The following is a 22,643-nucleotide window of genomic DNA, read 5'->3' as shown; positions in this document are numbered from 1 at the left end:
CAACCACAATATTTGTGAGCAAAAGCCATGTGAAAAGCCATCTCATTGTCCTCCTTTCAATCTCTCCTTGAATGTTGCCTGTGCTGTGGTGCTTGCGAAATCTCAACCTTGGCAACGTCGCTGACATGCTGTTATTGTTTCTGTCCGTATTGCAGACCTGAGTGGTGCCCCTCCTTGGCCCCTCTTCAGGACTGCGGGAAGAGGAATCCAGTCTCTGGATTCTTGGTATGTTTCAATCTCCTGAAGTCTTAATGGAGTCCAGCCACTCCTACAATCTCAGGGCTCCTATTCAAGCAGGAGGCATAGCAACAACCTTCGTTCTTGTCTTTTCCATCTATGCATGGAATAAATTTATCTGCGTCAAGACGTGTGAATGTGTACCACCAATAGACATACATACCTTGCTAGGAGCACCCTGTTAATCAGCTGAGCGGTATTGGAATCTCTCCAGTGTGGCCGCACAAGCACACAGCTTACAGGGAACACCGCACGTCACCACTCTTTCCATGTTGGAACCACCATCCAGCTATTTGAACACTGATTGTGTTCACGCAGACACTGTCCTCCGTCCCCTGGCCTCCCTTGCCCCTGCAGTAGCCTCCCTCATCTTAATCTGGTACAAATCATCTCTTTACCTCCCTGAGCCTGTTTTATAGGTGCTTGAGGTCACCTGTTCCTTTTGTTCTGCCTTTTGGTAGCTTCCCATTACTCTTAACTGCTGTCCTTCGAGACCAGAGGAGGAAGTGTCTTCTGTCAGGCAGAGCAAACCTATTGCCCCAAAACGTTTTACTTAGAATAGATGATCTCTGAGTGCCAATCACTCACCATTGTCCCTGCCCTGGCAGACTGACTGGCTAGCTCAAGATGGATCCTCAGACATATAGGCAGTAACAGTCATTTCCTTCCATAGCTCCATACGTCATCCACAGTTCACAAGTACTACCAATAGATCCCCCAGTTTATCACACTGGCCTTCACCATCTCCTTGCTGCCATATCCTCTCCCCTTGACTCTTTATTGACTTGTACTTACCCTGTTAGGTCTTCGGCTCAGGGTCTCTGCTTGTTGAGGGTAAACAAAACATCGTGCATTGGGGCCCTGGTCCATGGTTGGGGTACCAAGGTGCTACCTTATTACAAATACATTATTAAAATAGGAGGGGTTTTTATCAAATACATTAAACTCTCTTTTGACCAGTACGTAATTTACTGATACTCTCAGATAACCGGCACTACCACCAGGTGCTACTCCCAGTTTTCCTCAGCCGGGGGAGCTGTCCTGTCCTGCTGTGTGCCAGCCTCCCTGGCCCCCGATGGCGGCACAGCCTGAGGCCTGAGCTGCTGGTGGCTGCTGAACCCCTGCGAGAGGGTGGCAAGATGGGTGGCTGCAGCATGGCGAGCCAGCCCCGCTCTTCCCCAGCCTGAGCTGCTGGGAACATAGGGTGTGCTGTGCTGGTGGAGGCGCTGCTCTGGGGGCCAGGCTGCTGAGAGCTTTCAGGAGGGGAGTGCTGCTGTAGTGCAGACCCAGTCCATGGCGTGAGGCCCCTAAGGCAGGTTCCTGGGTGGGCTTCGCTGTGCTAGGCTGAGGGGGAGCAGAGGCCCCCAAGCCTTTTTGCACTGGACCAAGTGTCAGGGTCGAAGGTGAAGCCCCCCTCTGCAGCCAGCTTTGGTGTGGTGAGTGTGGTTCTCACAGGACCCTGCAGGAGGCGCTGTGCTGGGTGGGCTGCGGCAGGGGCTTCAATCTCACTGAGAGATGCTGCCACATTCCGGAAGGTTCCGCTGTCGCCTGGCGACGGCGTGCAAACTGAAGGGACGTGGCGGGGAGATGGCCTGCATTGCTCTGCACCCACAGCCAACAGCAGGTGGGTTTGGTGCAGCCCCGCCTGTCTCTCTGCCCAGCAGTGGCCCCAGTGGCCTGGGAAAGGAAGCAAAACTGGGTGAGCCTTTGGGAGCCTTGTTCTGGCCAGGCCTGGCCCTGGAGTGCTGGTTGGTAACGGCGAAGGGATCCTCTCAGATATCTGTAATATTTCAATATCCATCAGCCTCCCGGTCCGAAGGTTGACGGACATGGAAGAGTTTAGCATAGTACGGTCTTCGTACCCAGTTAGTCTTGTGTTGAGAGAGACACTTCCATGATTTCTTCCCTCCCTGTGCACACACCTGACATTTGTTCTTGTTCTTTGTATAATCTTTTAAACTATTACCCACCACTTTTGTCACAGAAAAAGAGTGTAACTATTTCCTATTGTGGTGTTTCTTGTTTGTTATAATCTCAAATTATGACTTTTGGGTGGATGGTGGTTTCTGTTGTGATGAAGATCCTATGGCTTTTCCCCCTTTTTGGACATGACAGCCAACCTTAATGATGTAGCAGTGAGAAAGTGTCACACATGCCCAGTACAATCTGTGCCTCGGAGATTGAAAATAAATAACAAGAGCTCATACTTCTGTGTGTTTTTGAGGCTGCATTATGATGCAATGTCATTATACAAATTCCATCCTGATGTTGTCCAACCAGTCACTGAAGCTGAGCCAGTGATGATATTACACTAGTTGGATCCATGTGAATATATGGAGTTCACAAACATCTTTACCATTTATGGACCTGATCACCCAACTCTGGTGGGAACACCTGTTTGTGAAGAGTCTCTCTTCTGAAGTCTGCCAGTGAAAATTATCTTCCCATGCTTACAGCTGCCGTGCCTCATCTAACAATTGGTTTGACTGTATACCTAGTGTTATCTATGCTGGTCCAGGTTACTGAACTTTGAACAAGGGAAAGGATTTCATCATAGAATGAGCTATGTAGGCAAGAAATATGCATTGCAACACAAAAAGGGGAGGGGGCAGGACACCCAGTGGATTCCTGATAAGTAAAGCATTGTGCAGCTTCCCCTCAAAGGTTTTACCATTCTCTACCAAAGTGGGTGACGTTTTCAGTTTAGTCCCAGACTTTAACCCCTCTCCCGCACTTTTTTTTTTTTAAAGCAAAGGGCATTCCCATTGATGGAAGTGGAGCAGTTTTGTCATTGGTCAGGTTCATACACATTTTTTGTTGCTGCTGCTGTTCTTCATAGTTAGGGGTGTGGGATGAAACGCTGATTCCACTGAAGTCATTGACTTTGGTTCAGCCAGGAATTCACCTTTGGCCTGGGTGAACAGCCTAAGCCAGTTCAAAGGACTACAAGTAGTGGCTTGACATGGGATATGTTAGGTTCCATTGTCCAGTCAGTATTTTACAAATACTGTTAACTTATCTGCTTCTGAGAGTTTGACAATAGGTTAAGAGAGAATTTCCACAGCCCCATGCACAGTAAAGCATGACCTGCCTGCACAGAGAATAGAAGTGGAGGGGTTGGTTGATCTGATTCAGAAAATCAGGTGCCTTTAAGGGTCTTCTGCTGGACACACCAGATCCATGGGGCTGTTGGGAGTATACAGCCTTTGAGTTTTACGTATTTTCTATTCCAAGCCAGGCAAATTTCAGCCAGTTTCATGTTTCTTTATTAAAGCTTCAAACAGTTACATATAGTGGAATAAACAGATTCTCTCTTGGTATTTATGGCAGAGACTCAGAGAAACTGTGCTGTCTAAGCAGCAACGAAGGGTCCTGTGGCATCTTATAGACTAACAGAAAACTGTGCTGTCTAAGGCACTGAAAAAATGCTAGTTTAATGATCTACGGTTCAGCCACATGACTAATTGAATATGGCTTGCTTTCATCATCTGGATAATTTGCAGTAATATGAAGTACTGACTAAGTCTTGTTCTCCTGATTCCTGTGATTGGACCCTTAGCTTTTTGCTCCAGGGACCTTTAAAGGTTTTGGAGCTACAACAAGTGTCTGGTAGGTATGACTAGATTATTCTTTTTATTTGTCTCTGGATAATTGTTCGCAGTTCCTACAGCTCCCCTTTCTGGGCAATGGTGGTTTAAAATTAGTGTAATGTAATCGTAAACAAATCCATAAAGAGTGCATAACAATCCTTGTCTTATCATTCACCATTTTTTTAATAATACAAATATTTATATAGGAACTTTAACATTTCCCCTCAGGTGCCTCCCAGGGGACCACAAATCCAGGTTAAACTTTAACTTTGGAGACATTGTAGGAATACATTTTTTGGGTCATTTCATGCTTCCGTAAACTCTAGATGCACCCTGTTGATCTGATTCTCATCTCCCTTAAAGAGTTTTTTATACCTTTGAGAGGAAAGAATCTGACTCGGCTCTGTTGCATTGTATTATTTCCTGTCACAGATTGACTGTAATGTAGATCACTAAAGGATACTATTCTCCTCACACTTATACCATTTCTGTGCCAGAAAAGCTCCATTGATTTTGTTGGGGTTGCTCACTTTACACTGGTATACATTTAATCCAGGTGGGTGCCCCGTGAAACTGTGTGGGCCGGCTCCGATCCCTGCCTGACAGATTATGATTCGTAATTTAATTTTTTTTTTAAAAATCTAACTCTTAAAAGCCTAAAAATTTCACCTGAGTGATACAAAGAGCAGATAAATTCAGATAGCAAATAAAGCCCTTTTGATTTTCTGGTCTTACGATTTCAAAGGCAGTTTCTCTTTTTGTGGGGGCGAGGGGCAACAATGGTAATGTTGACATCAAGTGCCTCCCCCACAAGACAATCCAACCTCCCCTCTTTCCACGGCTTCCAGTTGGGATACAACCTTCATTTCTAGACCTGGTGGCTCAAAGAGACAGCAGATGTTAAAAATACATCATTCCAATCACCTTCTTGCTACTGACTCTCACTTGAATGCCTCCATGTGTCTGTCAGCCACTGTCTCACAAGCTACTAGAGTTAAAGATGAATGTTGAGAGTCTGATTTACTACTGTGTTCTTCTGGTTTTATGCCAACATAGCTCCATCACTGGAACCATATCAGTGTTAAATTAGCCTAATGCCATGGTGAATCATGGCCTTTAGACAGACATTCCATGCAGCAAAGGATGCTGATAATGATATTGATGTCAGGTGTGGCAGAAGCCAGCTGCTATCAGCCCCTCTCAAGGGTAGATCTATATCTCTTCCCTGTTCTTTGTAGGTTGTTTCTCCCTGATCCTGCAATATCAATATTATCCAAAATGGCTGCACAACCGTTTTATATATTTTCAGCCTATGTAGTGGGGAGGGAGAGAGAGTTCTATCCTCATATTCCAGTCAAGTTAGTTTTTTCACCCACTTTGAAATAACAAGCCTTTCAGGGGAAAGGAGTTTGATGGACCAGTATTAATGTGTGTGAATAATTAAAGTGGATTTGGAAAGGGGAGAACCCTTTTCAGTTAAATAAGCCTTACTGGTAATAGTTTTTAAATGAACTTTCAGTTTCCAGTAATATTCTTCTTGATGACAAAGGCCAGAGCGGGGAAAGAAGCATTTGGAGGTCTGTTTACATGTACTGCTGATGAGGGCATTCATAATAATTTCCTTTAAATAGAAAGAGGCAAGTATTCAAAACAAGGCCTCAAATTAATAAAGCACTTAAGTCTATGTTTAACTTTGTGTGTACTTAAGGCCCAAGCACTTCAGTGACTTATAGTTAAGCACACACTTAAATTGGCTTCCTAAATAGGGTTTCTTTTTTTTTTTTTCTGAAAAATTGCAAACACCAAAAAAACATATCTCTGAATTTGTAAGGGTCAGAGAGGATGCACTGTTTTTGCATTTGGGAGCAGGAGGAAACTTAACTGGGCAGTTCCCATGTTTTTACCTGTGTAGAACTACTGAAAATAATTGATTCTTTGCATGTGCATTTTTGTGCATCCCTGTCTCAAAGTGTGCGCTTAATACACACTCTGAAAATGCTTTTCAAGAGAAATTGCACATGGATTCCAATTAGAAACTGTGAGCCCACCATTTCTTTGAAAAGTCCATCTGCTACCACCCTGCTTCTATCTGTAACGAAGCTCAAGTCTGTAGCAACTGAGAATTCATTAAGAGTAATAACTACAATCTGATACCCTGCAGGTGAGACAAGAGGCCATTATGTTTTGAGGTCAAAAGTGAAGGGGGTGATGAGGAAAGTGAAAAATCTTCATGACTTCTTTAATTTTCCCACTCTAGAAATTAAGAAAAGAGGGAATTCTGAATGGCCTTGATACATCCTGTCATTATCTGGTACTACCTCACCCTCCATTACTGATTTGCCCTGTGTAATTTCGGCAGCATGAGGTTCCATCCTAGGTTCTCCTGGATGTGGTTTCAAAAGCATGGCTGTTACCACGTTTCCCTTCAACAGTTACGAGTAAAATACCATGCAGCTGTTCTTACCGTGCGCTAGCCAAAAAGCGAGGTGACAGAAGTTAAACACAGGAGGAATAATGTGACAGCTCTAGCATTGAGATGCTAATTACTAACAAAACTTATGCAGGGGGGGGGGCAGGGAGAGTGAGGTCATGTCAGTTGTCAATTCTCCCTGGCTACCCCTTCCCACAATGACTGCTGGAAACACCTAAGGCTGAGTGGCAGAAAGACTGGAGCCGGACTAGGAAGGCATCTACTCCACTGTTACTTAAACTATGGGTGAGGTTCAACAGTATACACTCAAGTGTGCTGCGCAGCAAATGTGTCAGACTTTTGAATGGTTAATTTCTGTTGGTTTAAATTTAGTATTCTCTAGCAGCTTTATTTTCAATGCCAAGAAAACAACACAACACCTCAGATCAAGTGTAGAAATCAAAAGCAGAAAGCTACTTTGGAAGAGCTCATATGATGAGGTGGCTATGGGATGTAAAAGGTATTTAGACCATGTCCCTCAAGTTTCTGAGGTCTATGCATGTGCCAAAAAAATGCAGTGTTGGGCAAACAGTTACAGAGAAGTCCCTCTTCATTGTGAGCTTCCTTTTTGTTGTGTGTAAAACACAGATGGCTACTGTCTGCCCAAAGGGAAAATCCAGATTGCCAGAGGAACCAGCCAACAAACAAAGCTCCACAAACAGCAGACATGGGTTGGGCTCTTCATCTTACCACTATCTCTGGCAACTACTTAGAGTTCTCTGATGACTTGGCAGTAGGCAGGGATGGAGTCAGCTCCATTTTTGTGCTCAAAGCTGCCAGTCTGCTCAAAAAGTCAGTACTGGGAATAGAAACTGCTTCAGTGAGAACTTGCCCAGCTCTTCCCCAAAAGCTGCCTGCTGTTGAAAGTGACAAGACCAAAGAAAATATGTGCAAACAAACATATTTCTTCAGCCCCACTAGCTCAGCATTCCACAAAGCGGGGTGAACTTCCAGACCTTGTACCTTTGCAGTTAGACATGTGCAAACCCTTCCTAATGTACTTTAAAGCAGAGTTTCAAGTTCTTTTTCATGTGTGGTGTGAAATTCACTTGGGTTCAAAGGCACTGTTCGCATTGGAACAAACATTTTTCCTCCCCGACACCCTCTATGGTTGAATCTTGATGCACAAGCTGCAGCAATGTTTCAATATAGAACTTCATGGGTTTGTGCCTATTTGCTTGTGTTTCAGTTGTAACAGCAGGCATTTTAGCCACAACAGAATTTCAAAAACAGTTGAACTCTGGTGAAGAGAGTTGTCAGTTTTGGTCAGCTATGTACCTGAAGGTTTCATTGCATGAGAGAGTCTTTATTTAATGATTAATTTTTATTTCCTGGTGAGTCTGGGACAATCCTGGAGGGTTGGCAACCATAGCAACAGAGAAAGCAAGGGAGCAAGAGAATTCTGACGTCTGAGAAAGAAAATTCCCTGTGTAAAACTGGGATACATTTATTTTATGAGCTGCCACATGAAGTAACACTAAATGTGGGAATTACAGAAGGCGAACATAGCCGGCTTTCTGGAGTTCAACACGGATTAGTCCACTGCGGTAATACAACAACAGACCTCTGCTCTTAGGGTAATCCCTACCAACAACTAAATGCTGATATATTTACTGGAGCCAAAGTACAAATTAATAACAAGGCTCTGTGCAGTGCCTGAACACAATGCAGAAATAATACACTGGACTGTGACTTGCCAGTAGGTTGTTGAGGCACAGGAGCAAGGACATGCCAAAAATATGCTTTTCCCTCCCTGGATCGGGGAACTCTTCTTCATTTCATAAAGCCAGAGTTCATGGCTTTTGCTGATCATATGGGAGAAACTTGAGTTCAAGAATGCAGAGGAAATTCAATGTGACTTGAAATAAAGACTTTGTCAGCAGATGTATCCCAGTGTACCAGGATCAAAGGTGAAATATACTATAAATTGCATTCCCATACATTCCTAGGAAACCCATATACAGCCAAAATACTTCTAGTTCTAGGAGCATTTGCAGGGCCTAACAAAATTCAGGTGTATGCACACACAACTGAGGGGCTGATTCTGAGTGCTGTGTGGGTGGGATTTTGAAAGCACTCAGCACTGACCAAACTGTTTCCATTGACACCCCTTGTAAAATTGTGGAGGTTATTAGGGAAATGTTACCCGAGGACATTGGCAAACCCAGGTGTCATCACAAGGAGTGAGTGTAAGTGCAGCAGAGTACACACTGCTGTGGTGGTCAAAGACTCCTCCAAAAGGATCAAAAGGCTCACTTGATCAAGAGCACTAAGAAATGTGGAACTTGGTAACTGTGAAGCTTTCCCTAGAGAATACAACACTCATGCAATTTTATGCTGAAGGTTCTCATAAGCTGTGCAGACTGCTTGAAAAGAAAATATCCACATGCAGCCCTGCTAATGAGGAGCGGGCGGGAGGGCTCAGTTGCCCCGGGGACCTGTTAATTCTAAAGGGTCCAGGGTTCCCAGCTACCTCTGCTATGGCAGTGGTGTTGCCCGGAGACCAAGACCCTGCCGGAGTTCTCTGCAGTCCACTGCAGGCAATTCGGAGGTCTGGGGGAGGGAGATGCACCACGGTCCAACCATTGGTGAGAGCTGTGGTGAGGCTGGCATGGCGCTCTCGCTGCCCCGGTCCCACCTCCTCCCAGAGGAAATCACATGCTACCTGCTTCTTTGTAGTCCTTTTCCAATCACCAGCCTTACAAAACAGGTCAGTGTCATCACCTCCGTTTTACTGGTGGGAAACTGAGGTACAGAAAAATGAAGTGATTTGTCCGTATTCACCCAGCAGGTCAGTGGTAGGGTCAGGAATAGCCCCTAGGTCTGGTCAGACTGTGTCCACACAGCAAGAGTGGTTGAGTGTGTGTTGCTTACTACCAAGCCCTTTAGAAAGGCTCTTAGTATATGGTACAAAAAAAAAAAATAAACAAACCATGTTCCTGCTTTTAATCCTGTTGTCCATGCTAAAGATAGATTCATTTTTTTTTATCCCCTCTCTAGCTTTCAGTCGTGCCCCAGTTCCTATGGCCGTGGTCCGACGGGAACTCTCCTGTGAGAGCTATCCAATAGAACTTCGCTGCCCGGGAACAGATGTCATCATGATTGAAAGTGCCAACTATGGTAGGACTGATGATAAAATCTGTGACTCTGATCCTGCTCAGATGGAGAATATCCGCTGTTATCTGCCAGATGCCTATAAGATTATGACTCAAAGGTATGGCATTTAACATTCTTTGCTTGGAGGATGTTTGATGTAATCTATGTATATATGCCTTGCTGTATGTTTGCATGAGATTATATCAGTATTTAGAGTTTGTGCATGCAGGTGCAGTGTCACGGTTATAGGCTGTGGAATGCTTCAGTTCCATAGTATGCTGGAATAAAAGGAGACACAGGACATCTAATATATGTGGTTACTGATAGGTAACTGTCTCTTTCTGTGTCTTGATTTTGTGTACAAAATGCCTGAATAGTGAGGCGTTTATTATATAACAGAAGTCCATTTCTCATGCGCTCATTTCTGTATCCCCTTCTTCCTCCATTCCCCCTGTATACATCATTTTGGTATTCATCACCCCATCAAGAACACGACCACAATGTACACAAAGGACTCACTGTACAGGGAACCCCACTAAATACCCATTAATGTGCATGAGTTCTGGCCAGAGCCCAGTGAAGTACATAGGTACACTCACTGAAACACAACAGTGTATAAAATGGGTTGTGAGTGATCAGATTTATGGTAGATACTAAAAATTACTCAAAAAGCATCCAAGCGAGCCTATTCCTTTCTTCTCTGTTTATTTAAATTAATTTTGTAGCTGGAAACATGAGGTTGTTTTAGAAAGGAAAACCATAAATCTGTGGGTATGTTTGTGGAAAAGTCCTAGGTAGTTGAATCACCAGCAGTGCTTATAGTAAGTGTTTCACTGAAAATCTCAAAACTTGTCGGTGTATTGGTCTAGCTAAGGAAAGTTTAAACAGCTTGTTGGAAGCTCTTTTATAGGAAATTAAATCTCTATGGCCTCCCGGTTCCCTTTCTACCCTTGCCAGCTCTTCTTTCCAGTGTTAAAGCAGCAGATGCCCATAAAAGCTCAGAAAGTCCATTTTGGATTGAAGATTGTCTGGCATAATCAGAGAGAGTTGTATTTCACAGAATGTTTGCTTTGGAGAAATAACTTTTGGAGGACGATAACAAATGATTGAATCAAGCCTGTGTCCATTGTAAATGGAGTGCACTGTACCATGGGAGATTACTCTTTTCTTCCTTGAGCAACTGTGCCACACGATTAACATATCCTCCATCCACATGTCTAGGGAGAGTGAGGCAGAATGTGAAGAAGCTGTGCCACATTTTTATTTAAAAAAGGCTTTGACCTTATGGTGTTAACATTGCCAATAATTTTATGTTAAAAAAAAAAAGTTAGACAACTCCTTTGATTTGTTTTTCTTGAGCTTCACTTTTGGTTCTTTGTCCCTAGAAGAGCCCAGATCCAGCAATGCATTCAAGTATGTGCTTAATTTTAAGGCTGCATGTAGCCCCATTGAACTCAATGAGGCTATTTGGATACTTGAAGTCACACGCATGCTTCGGGAACCAATTCAGTAAAGCAACTAAGCACGTACTAAGCCTGTCCTTGTTGAGCAAAACACTTAAGTACATGCTTAATATTAAGCATCTTCCTAAGTGATTTGCTGAAGAGAGAGAGGCTGCTGAACCAGAGACTAGAGAAGCATATTACTGGACCAGAGTCAGTGGAAAGAAGGGAATGCCAAGGAAATACTCATTACGAGCGTTTGGAGAGAAACATCGAGTGAGGGGTGTTTCATCCCCATGTTTTGAGGCTGAATTTGAAACAAATCAACTCTACAGTCATGGTAGCCTATGGGCTTCAATCTTGTGTCCTTTAGTCAGAAGGAGGGGAAGGGAGAGCAGTAAAGTTAAGCAAGTACAGTGAAATATTGACTTTTTTTTTTAACTTGAAAGTTATATTCAACATTGTCCTTTTTTTCTCAAAATATCAGGGTCACTGGTAAAGTTCTGGATTGTAACTACCATGTACTGTTGGGGTCTGGGGTGGCTGATTACCAGGCCTAACCAATAAGTGGAGCAAAGGCTCAAGGGAAGTGTTGGTAGGCTTGAACAGCTGTTTTTAGAGTGAAAGCAAAACTGCTTATGCCTCCTGGTGGCCCAATGTATTGAGAGCCATGGTGTGGGTGCGCTCTCCATTGCAAAGCACCCTGCTTGCAAAAGGGACTGGCTTGCCCTGAAGCTGCTGTGGGACTTCTCCACTGCATCATGCTGTCATTCAAAATGTTTCCTGCATTGTGGGTGGTGTGAAGGCACACGACTCCCATGGGAACATCATGAGCATTCTGTTCTATGCAGGCACAGCGTCTGCTGGAGCTGCCTGCTGCACTGGGTAGTACAGAAACCACCTTGCCTCTTGATGATGCCAGCCACCCATTGTCTGTTCCACCACATCTTTTTGAGGTGCCCTCAAGGGAGTATTTAGGGCAGAAAAGGGATTACAAACTGAGCACACAGAGTTGTGGGGCTGTCCGAACTGGATTATTTCTATTTTTTTTTGACTTGTTGTGGGGGCTGGTGCTATCATTTCTCCTCCTATTTATAATGCTGATAGTTCCCCTATTGACAGCGAGTCAGGCCTGGAGAAAGAGATTAATCAACACCAATGGGAGTGTCTGTCTTGTCAGCTCCCATTGACTTCCAAGGCATAACACTTGGCTCTAGCATAGGGTCTAATTCTTTGAGATGTGGCGTGTCCGCAGCTCATCTTGTTGCTTGAAAGACTTGAGGACGCTCGTTACAGCGTAGCAGTCGTGTCCAAAACAAATGTCGTGGATTGCCACAACCCTACCCCTCCAGCCAGGTGTGGCCCCCTGCCAGACACCCCCCTCAGACACTGCAAGCACCCTTACTAGGCAACCCCCAGGCACAGCATATCCCCCCATCCAGGCTGCTCTCTGGAGTGCCCCCAGTGCTGGAGCCCTGCTGCTGGAGTTGCTCCGGGACCTGAGGAGACACCTCCACTCCTGCTGCCACATGGTGGGGCTCATGTATGGAGTGACTGGAGAGGCACCTCACGTTCGCCACAAGTAGCGAATGGGGAGCACACTGGACAACGCAGCCTTACCGCGTGGGTAGATGGTGAGGAAGATCTCTGCTGCTGCCAGAAAGGCGTGGCTGACATTTACCGCCTCCTGAAGACTGGATGGTTTTTGTGGGTTTCCTGGGGGGGCGGGGGGGGAATCAGTCTAAAAAACAATGTGGTGGTGATGACAGTTTGTGCTTTGTGGCACACTGTGTCTGACAATTTCAAAATACTTCTCTAGCTCTTGGTGTGACACTACCTAAGGTCATGGTGGAGTCTCAGTTGATGACCACTTATGAAAAGATCTGCTGTAATGTGAATTACTTCGGGGGAGTTTTGCACCTTATGTTGTAAAGTAGGTCAGACTAGACAGTATAATGGACCCTGCCCTGGAACCTATGAAAATGATAATGAACTTAGCTTCCCTTATGGAAAAGAAAATAATTGTTATTTTATTTTAGGTGGGGGAACTTATGCAGAAGTAGCTACTGATTTGGAATGCCTCTGCTTTGGGATGCCCATTTGAAAACTTTTAGTTAAGCGATATGCTCTAAGTCACACCGGGGGTCAGCAGGGAGTGTGTGGAAGGGACAGAAATAAGGTGCAGATCACTACACACTTTGTTTTATGCTTTAAAGGATTTTTGACCAACATTTGTCACACAAAATGCCCCAGTGCAATCCGTGTAACTAACAGGTGCACAGAGTGCTAGTTCAGTAAGGGCCAGAGGGGGCATTTTGTCCACATGAGGACATCCAGGGAGATTAACCCAAATTAACAAATAGTATGAATTTGATGTGGATTAGTTAAACCACAATAAACCTTTGTGTGACAATTCTCATTCAGAATTAAAGTAGCCTTAGCTGGGCTTAGTTTAATTAACTTTCAAATTGAATTAAGCGTAGAAAAAAAGGGCACTTTAATTTTGAATAATAGCATCTGCACAGGGATTTAGTGTGATTTAATTAATCCACTTTAAATTCACACCTTTTGTTAATTCATATTAATTTTCCTGGCTCTCCCCATGCAGCCAAGCCCTGGGCTACCTTTCCCTATGCCGACAAGTCCCCCATCCCTTGGGTAATACCCTTGGGATTGGTGGGTAAGGTGTTATTCAATATGATGGTTGCAGTCCAGCCACCCTTTCTTCCTCCTCCTTCTCTCCACAATTTTCGAAATACCTGCTGTATTATCCAATGCATCTGCTACATTTTGCAAAAGATAGAGCATAAAGGGACTAACACATTTATCAGGTTATGAGCTCTCATGTGCAGAACCCACTTCTTCAGTTTTTACCCATGAAAGTTCATGTCCTAATTAATTTCTCCATCTCTAAAGTGGCACAGGACTGCTTGTCGTTTGGGTAGGTAGTAGTTCTGCTGTGAAGGATCTGGGGGTAATAGTGGATGACAAATTTAACGTGAGTCAGCGGAGTGATGGAATTGTTAAAAGCAGTGTACGTATGACAGAGGCAGTAGCGGTCCCAGTTTGCAAAGCACTGTCGAGGCCTCAGCTGAGCTGTGCTGTCCAGTTCAGACATTGAGAAAGATGCGAACAAATTGAAGACAACCGAAATGAGAGGAACAAAAATAATAAAAGATTTCCTGACCTATGAAGGAAGGTTAAAGAAATTGGACATACTTCTTCTTGAGACAAGAAGACTGAGAGGGGACCTGATAAGTCTTCAAATGTGTTAAGGGTGGTTATAAAGAAGAATGTGATCAGCTATGTGCCGTGTCCACTGGAGGTAGGACAAGACATAGTGGGTTTCATCTGCACTTAGGGAGAATTAGGTTGGTTTTGAGGAAAAAAAATCTGTCTTAGGACAGTTAACCATTGGAACAGGCTTCTCAGGATGGTTGTGGAATCCCCAGGTGTAGGTTAGACAAACACCTGTCAGGAGTTGTTTAGGAGGTATCCTATACTTTAGGAGGTAACCGTGCGTGCGATGTGACCTCTCTACTTCATTGTCTGTCTTGAAATTAATTATTAAACTGTCATGAGGTAAGAGGAGGACACTGGGTGAGGGTACATCTTTTATTGTGCCAGCTTCTGTGGGTGACAGGAACAAGCTTTTGAGGTGCACAGTGCTCTTCTGCAGATCTGTGAAAGGTAACACATATGGGGTGGGACAGGTGATTACTATTGTCAGCTAGAATGTTTGTGGTTTGGCTTCAGTGTATATTCTGTTGTACATAAGAGTTCAGTTGGTTTTCTCCGGAGGTAACAAAAGAGTTTGCACACAATATGGTAGTGCATTCTGCAGGGTATTTCGGAGTTTTCATTCAGAGGATTTTTATGACGTCATCATTTGTTGAATCGTTGGGGTTTTGCTGTATATCTTTTTGTGAAATTCCAACTGGATGTAAATGCATGGGAGACTGTGAAAAAGAAAAGCAGAGTGAGAGAGAGAGAGAGAGAGAGAATGTAGAAGTCCATATAATAAACACCCAGAAATAGGTCTCCAAGTATCATAAGTATGTACGTGCCTGTGCACACTAGCAGCTCAACAGCCATTCCTTGCTTTATGTGTTTGCAATCACTTGGCTAGTTTTAAATGTGGGTTTTTTTTTTCAACTTTACCATTTTTGCAATAATATCTGCATGCCATGTGTCAACAGAGTCGAAGAAGAGAAAATGCAAGAGGGTAACTGTGGGTCTAGAACTTCAAATAATTTTCTTATCAGTGCCCAAAACTAAAATAAATGGCACATGCAATCTTACTAGCCCCTCACTTCAATGTGATTTTGAAATTAAGGAATGCATTTTGTCATAGACACTAACGAATGCTTATTTTAGTCTTTTGTGAAAGCAGGGAGGCAGAGGAAGGTATGAAAAAAGATTTTGCATTAAGTCAGTGACCCAGGCAAAGGTTTACACTTGTTCTAATTTGGGAGGAGTATTTTATTCATTGGACTTGGAAAGAGAGTTGTGCAGAAGAGGTGCCTGCCAGAATCTGAGCTGGGGGGAGGCAGGTTACGGGATTTATGGGCAGAATTATGCTCTGTGCATTACACATAGTATAATACATTGGTGTTAGTTATATATACTGGAAGGCTTAATTCAGTTTTGGAGTCCTGCTGACATCATAAACTGGGAGACAGCAAGTAGTTTATGAGCATCAGTAGAACAGTAGGACTGAATTATGCTTGTGGTATTTAGCCTGCTACTGGGTAGTGCAATTTGTATTACATAGTATATTACAGAGTTTTACTCAGTGTAGACCCAGTGACAAGAAAGAAAAAAGTTTATTGCGTAGACAATGTCAGAGGTAATGTATGCTAATATAAAATATATACTACTGCAGAGCTAACATAAGGGCAGGGCTGCCAATGGGGGTGGCCATATGAAAATGTGTTTCCTGTTGTCAGGCTTGACTTTCTCACCTTTATTTTCATTGCCTGTCCTGTGTTTTTTTGTTATGAAACAGGGAGAGCGAATGCTGCTAAAAATAAAATAAAACAAAAAAACCCCACAACCACATAATTCTGGGGTGTATTAACAGGAGTGTTGCAAGCAAGATGCAAGGAGTTATTCTTTTGCTATAACTCATTAGGCCTCAGCTGAAATACTGAGTCCAGTGCTGGGTCCCACATTTCAGGGAAAAAAGGTGGACAAACTGGACAAGGTCCAGAGAGGCATGAGATGTCTCAAGGTCTAGAAAACATGGCATATGAGGGAAGATTGAAAGCAATGTGCTTGTGCAGTCTGGAAAAGAGGAGATTGAGAGGCGACATGTTAATAGCTTTTAAATATTGAAAGGATTTAATAAGGAGGAGAGTGAACAATTATTCTCCTTAACCTCTGATGAAAGGACAGTAAGCAATGTACTTAAATTGCAGCAAGGGAGCTTTAGGTTGGACATTAGGAACAACTTCATAACTTGCAGGGTGGTTAATACTGGAACAAATTGCCTAGGCAGGGTGTGGAATATCCCTTGCTGGAGATTTTTAAGAGCAGGATAGAAAAGCACCTGTCAGGAATGGTCTAGATTGTGCTTGGTCCTGCCACAAGTGCAGGAGGTTGGACTTAATGACCTCTTGAGATTCTTTCCAGTTCTGTGATTTCATATCTGCACCTATTAATTTCCTTTGCAAAGTACTCAGCCCCAGTCTTTTCAATACCTGCTGCTTTGAGAGTTATTTCAAGGCTGTCATCCTTCTTGATGTTCTTCAGTGTGTCTTTTAGAGATGAGTTTGTCAAAACTATAACACAGTAATCTGGAAGAAACCACCTCATTTATATCAAACTGTTATATGTTTTGGAATATTCAACATCCTATTCCTTGTACATCAGAATTAATATATATATATATATATATATATATATATATATATATATATTATCTGTATGAAAGCTTCTGCCCAAATAAATCTCTTAGGCCTGAGGGTGCCACAGGACTCCTTGGGGTTTTTTATAGATAGATTCGCACAGCTACGTCCTTCCCAAGACTTGTCACCACCATAAGTTGCACCAGTTGATTGAGACAGAGTTAGAGGAGTTAATACTTCAAAATAATGTTGTTTTAATGTAAGTGAAAAGTGCCTGGATGTGGAGGGAAGCCTCTTTGTTAGAGATTTGTGAAGCGGCTTCCTGTCCAATCCTTTTAAAAAACATTATGGTTGGTGTGCAATGCTCCTCCAATGTGGTCATTAGCCAGCAGGCATTGCAAGTGTTGTTTAAATTCAAATTCCTCCTGTATTCTAGTGAGTTCCTGGATATTTGGAATGGTGCTAAAGAAAAATGGGGGTGGGGATAGCTCAGGGGTTTGCGTATTGGCCTGCAAAAACCCAGGGTGGTGAGTTCAATCCTTGATGAGACAATTTAGGGATCTGAGACAAATAGATTGTAGGTGGGGGAATGATGGTGCTTGGTCCTGCCAAAAGGGCATCAGACTAAACTCAATAACCTCCTAAGGTCCTTCCCAGTTCCATGAGACGTGTATGTCCAAAATGGGGAAAATTCCCTTGTAACATTTGTTATTCAACTTCAGGAGTAACTTTCTTTCAACATCACCCATGTGACTTAGGGGCTGAGTCTCATTTTTAACAGTTGCAGGAATTGCTGACTTTCAATGAGATTCAAGCCCCTAACTGCCCTAAATCACGTGGTACTTTGGCTCCTAAGTCACTTAGAATTTTTTGACCATGTTACCTGTAATCGTATTTGGATCTTAAATACAACATTATAGAACAGCCTGCATGAGATCTAGGCTGAATCTGTTGAGTTTAACTCAAGCGTTTTAATGAATGATTTTTACTATAGTTTGAAGCAGTCTTCACTCACAGGTAATCTGTGTGTGTGAAATTAATAACCATTGGAAGAAGAAATAGCAGCAAGAATGAAGCAGAAAATAGGGCATGCCAGAAACCATGCCAGTCGTTGGGAATACAAACAAATAATTGCTGAATTAGTATACTAAGGACGAATAAATATAATTAAGAGATTAAAAATATCCCACATCTTCAGCTGGTTTACTCACACTCCCATTCACTATCTGTGTGTGTGCACATATATACACAAGTAAATTGACCGCTATTATTTAATTTTTGTGACTCTAAGAAAACCATATGTGGGGACAGAATCCTCTTTGCTTGTCTGCGTGAATTATCAGGAACAATTTACAAAGTAGAGCATGACCACTAAAATGAATGAATAAGTACGTGAGTTTATGAAAAGTTCTGCCAAGTCTGTTCGGGGGCTCTTCTCCGTTAAAGAATTAAGTCATGGTTTTAATCATGTTAGTTCTTTCAGTGTTTCTTTGCATTTGAGTGTCTAAATATCTTCACCATGAATTTCATTTCCTCAGTTATCAGTATGGGAAATCCTGATTGTGTAATCTCTCTTGCCCTGAGGTTAAATCTTAATCCCTTCACCCCAGGGGAAAACCCTGGGATTTGGCAAGTACTGTGAGATTTTTTAAATGTGTAACATATTGATAACACATATATATGCAATCAGGGCCTTATTTAAATTCTGAATACATAGGACATTTTTGTTCTTTCTGGAGAGAAACATCTTCACCGAGTTTTAATGCATAATTTCATTCATGTAATTAATCAAGAAAAAGGCAGCACTGCCATAGAAATTTGATCACCATCACTTATTTTATGCTCACAAATATTGTTGAAGGTTGTAGAGGGAAAAAAATCAGTGAAGCTAAATTCCTGTGTTTATCACTGAGAAGTAAGTGTGTGTGTGTGTGTGTGTTTAAAGTGCTGGAGTGTGAGTTATTACTTTTGACTAAAACCACCAATCCCTTTTTTGTGATGATGGTCATTGGCAGCAATAGGTCATCCTGAATTGATCTTCAGACTGGTTATGAACAGCTGGTGTAGATGGAGCTAAAACATTTTCAGCCCACTCCAGAAAATGTGATTTGAAACAGAGTCACAAAAATTAAATAGTCTCGGTTAATGTGTTTGTGTGTGTATATGTGCACACACACAGACAGTGAAAGGGAGTGCGAGTAACCCAGCTGAAGATGTGGGATATTTTGTTAATTCGCGAATGGCCATATCTCCATGGCCACTGGAACCAGTACAGCTTACCCACCGTATCCCAGATGAGAATATAGCCATTTTATTTTATCAGCCAAAATCCCTCTGCTGCGTCTCATGTGGTTTTCTCTTAATGCCCACTTGATGTTAAGTAGTGATGAATGCTTCAGATTTTGCTTCAACCATTTTATATTTCCTCTCCATGTTTCATCCACCCTGTTTTTCAGAGGAGCTCAGCCTTGAAGTCGGTATTAACCACTAAGTCCATTTTTTAAAGAACAATTCCAGGCAACCACCACATTTCACCGCAAGCAGTGAAACCGAGAATATTGTCTGTGTAATTCTAAGGCTGCATCTACACTATGAGATAAATTTGAATTTAATTCCGTTAGCTCGATTTTACCACCTGACTGACTTCACTGTAAAATACCATTAGCTCAATTCAGGGTGCACTAATCTCAAGATTGCAAAATCGCAGTTACCTGATGGGTATAGTGGCAAGCTCGAATGAAGAAGTTTGATTAAATGCAAGTGTGGAAGTGCCATGTCTTAAAAGCAAATATATTAGCCTGCAGAGGTGTCCCATATAATGCCCCTCTCAGTGCTCCATGATCGAAGGATGCCTACTACTAGTAGTACATGGTAATATAAATCTTGATGTAAAATACTTAAGTGCCTGACTTATTGTTATTACCTTAATTATGTGGGAAAATACATAATGTACCAAATTAATAGGATTTTATGCGATAATTTGTATATTTTCTAAGGACCGGTATTTTTTTTCCAAGGACCAGTACAGGGCCATGGAGCACACCTTGGGATATGCTGCTTTCAGGCAAAGATAAGAGAGAATCAAAAAACTGGAGGCAGGGGAAGATGTGATATAAGCTGTAACGAGTCAACTGCGGAAGCTTTGTAGATCCAGTTGGTTGGAAACAGACATCCCAGAATCTAGATGTTTATTGTGATTGCAAAAAAATAAGTTAGATGACTTTTCTGCTTCCTTGTGGCCATCTCCCTTCCTCGGATCAGTAGTTCCCAGCTTCTTCCACTTTGTGCATTTTCCTCTTTGGTGCTGGCTAGACTGGCTGCCATTCATTAGTGTGTGTCTTCGTCACAGGGGACCCATTGGTCTCATTCAGCCCCCTGTGACCTTGAACAGCATCTTAATGTTGGAGACCGAGGGATTTACTGATATAGTTTTGGCTGGCCTAGGTAGTCCAGTATATCCCAGCTCTTCTATGTCATAGGCTATGTCTAGATGCCATGTGAAGAAAACAGTGGACAGCCAATGGCATGTTGATTATCTGTGTAATGGTGTGTTGCATCTATGTATGACAAATGCAAAATTACCAACTTACTGAAAATTGTATTCTTAAATTTTTCCTGCCTTAGACAAAGAAAAGTAGCCCTGATACTTTGAGGGTATTTCCGATATATTTACATAAAAGGTTAAAAAAATCAAGCAAGCAAGGGGTAAAGATAGCTACTCTGCATCAGAGCCAGGGAGCGAGACTTCTGGAATGGATGAGTTTGTGGTTTATCAAACAGCTGCAGGGGAAGAAACTTCCTTCATCAACAGATTCCACAGCACCTTCCTCCTAACCTGAAATGTACCATGAGGAGTAACATTCAGCAGAATTCATTTCAAATGTTCACTGAAATATGAAAGAGAGAGACAGTGAATCCCAGGGCATCGTTCTCTTACAATGACAAAGGAATTGAGCACTTTGGAGTTTGTATAAGAAGATCCTGACAAAGGCAGTGGTCTATCATCTTTCTGGAAAGAAGTTTCATAATAATCTCACCTTAACAAAACCTGAAGTTCCATTTAATCTAGTCTCTAGAAAGTATTTTGCATGGTTAATTTTTTGTAACCATTTCTAAATCTCTCCTTTGTACTTGAATTTGCGTAAAATTCCATATCTTCTTGACAAAATTGGTTTACTTTTAATTCAAACCAACCCTGTGTCATGTGTGCATTGAAGTGTGTGTTAACTCTAGTGAAAGTGATGAGTTATGCTGTTTGTCTCATTGTAAATTTAGGCAAACCATATCATGCTGCTGACTGGTCCTGGAAAGGACTGCACATTGCAGAGCACACAGGTTTTGAAAAAAATCAGGACTGAGGTTTGGGGTCATATTACCAGGTGACAGCAAGGCTTGGGGATACCAGAATGTGGCTGGGCTATAAAAACAGGCTGCTGGGTCAGAGCTCTGAGCCATAGCTGCTGGGTGCTTGTTTGTGCACTGTCTGGCTACGTCTACACGTGAAGCCTACTTCGAAGTAGCGTATTTCGATGTGGAGACATCGAAATAGGCTATTTCGATGAATAACGTCTACACGTCCTCCAGGGCTGGCAACGTCGAAGTTCAACATCAACGTTGCGCAGCACCACATTGAAATAGGCGCTGCGAGGGAACGTCTACACGCCACAGTAGCACACATCGAAATAGGGATGCCAGGCACAGCTGCAGACAGGGTCACAGGGCAGACTCAACAGCAAGCCGCTCCCTTAAAGGGCCCCTCCCAGACACACTTGCACTAAACAGCACAAGATACACAGAGCCGACAACTGGTTGCAGACCCTGTGCATGCAGCATGAATCCCCAGCTGCAGCAGCAGCAGCCAGAAGCCCTGGGCTAAGGGCTGCTGCCCACGGTGACCATAGAGCCCCGCAGGGGCTGGAGAGAGAGCGTCTCTCAACCCCTCAGCTGATGGCCGCCATGGCGGACCCCGCTATTTCGATGTTGCGGGACGCGCAACGACTACACGGTCCCTACTTCGACGTTGAACGTCGAAGTAGGGCGCTATTCCCATCCCCTCATGGGGTTAGCGGCTTCGACGTCTTCTCGCTGCCTAACGTCGATGTTAACATCGAAATAGCACCCAACACGTGTAGCCGTGACGGGCGCTATTTCGAAGTTAGTGCCGCTACTTCGAAGTAGCGTGCACGTGTAGACACAGCTTCTGTGAGCCCAGCAGCAGAGCGTGTAGTGCATCCAGGGATACAGGTAAGGCGCTGACACAACCCATCACTGGTCTGGACTGAACCCCAGAAAGTGACACCCCTTGCAGTGTTCCCTTCTTAGCTCTTATTTTCTACTCAGTACAGTCTCACTCACTAGCCCTTTTGTTCTGCCTCCTCATCATCCACTTCTCCATTTTTTCAATGTTAACTCCTCAAAACAGGGACTCTCCCTCCTATGTGTCTCCATGTGCTGCTACAATACAAAGACTACTAAATCTAAATACTTGCACATGCTGCATCGAATGCATTATGGGGTGGCAAATGAACGGTCATACTTCACTGAAGCTCCAGGTAGGCAGTTTCTGGTACCAGCCAAATTCACCTGTAGATTTCAAGGCAGAGGGTTACTTGCACCAGCTGCAAGTTACTCAGTCCTTAGCCTGGTCAACTCTTCTCAAGATGTTAACCAGTTTTTGGAGCACAGCGAGCATGGAGCCTATATGTGTGCTACAAAGCATACTCCAGTGTAACTGTGTCAGACAGATGCATAGTGTAGAATGCTGTGTATGCCAACAGAAGTTTTTCTGCGAGTCTAGGGCACCATTTTACTAAATACATGAATTAAGTTACTAGAAGTCTTCTGTCAGCATAGCTATGTCACCACGGGGGGTTTCGTCAGTGCAGCTGTGCCACTAGCAGTTATGATTTTTTTTCCCTCAGACACTGGGACAAAATATCTCTGCATTGTACATGTACAG

The 22,643-nt window shown here is 43.2% G+C and overlaps 1 protein-coding gene across 10 annotated transcripts in view; it reads left to right on the top strand.

The window, feature by feature from the left end:
* ADGRL3 (adhesion G protein-coupled receptor L3) overlaps window positions 1-22,643 on the top strand; it is a 738,987-nt gene that overhangs the window by 315,622 nt on the left and 400,722 nt on the right. For all 10 annotated transcript variants that reach the window (XM_074993922.1, XM_074993917.1, XM_074993919.1 and 7 more), the window contains one exon: window positions 9,298-9,511. In XM_074993922.1, coding sequence (XP_074850023.1) covers window positions 9,298-9,511 — 214 coding nt within the window. The remainder of the gene's footprint in view (window positions 1-9,297; window positions 9,512-22,643) is intronic.

The sequence above is a fragment of the Carettochelys insculpta genome, chromosome 4, assembly GCF_033958435.1.
Source record: "Carettochelys insculpta isolate YL-2023 chromosome 4, ASM3395843v1, whole genome shotgun sequence".
Classification (NCBI taxonomy): domain Eukaryota; kingdom Metazoa; phylum Chordata; order Testudines; family Carettochelyidae; genus Carettochelys; species Carettochelys insculpta.
The sequence above is the reverse complement of the archived record's forward strand: the minus strand, read 5'-3'. Positions and strand labels throughout refer to the sequence as shown.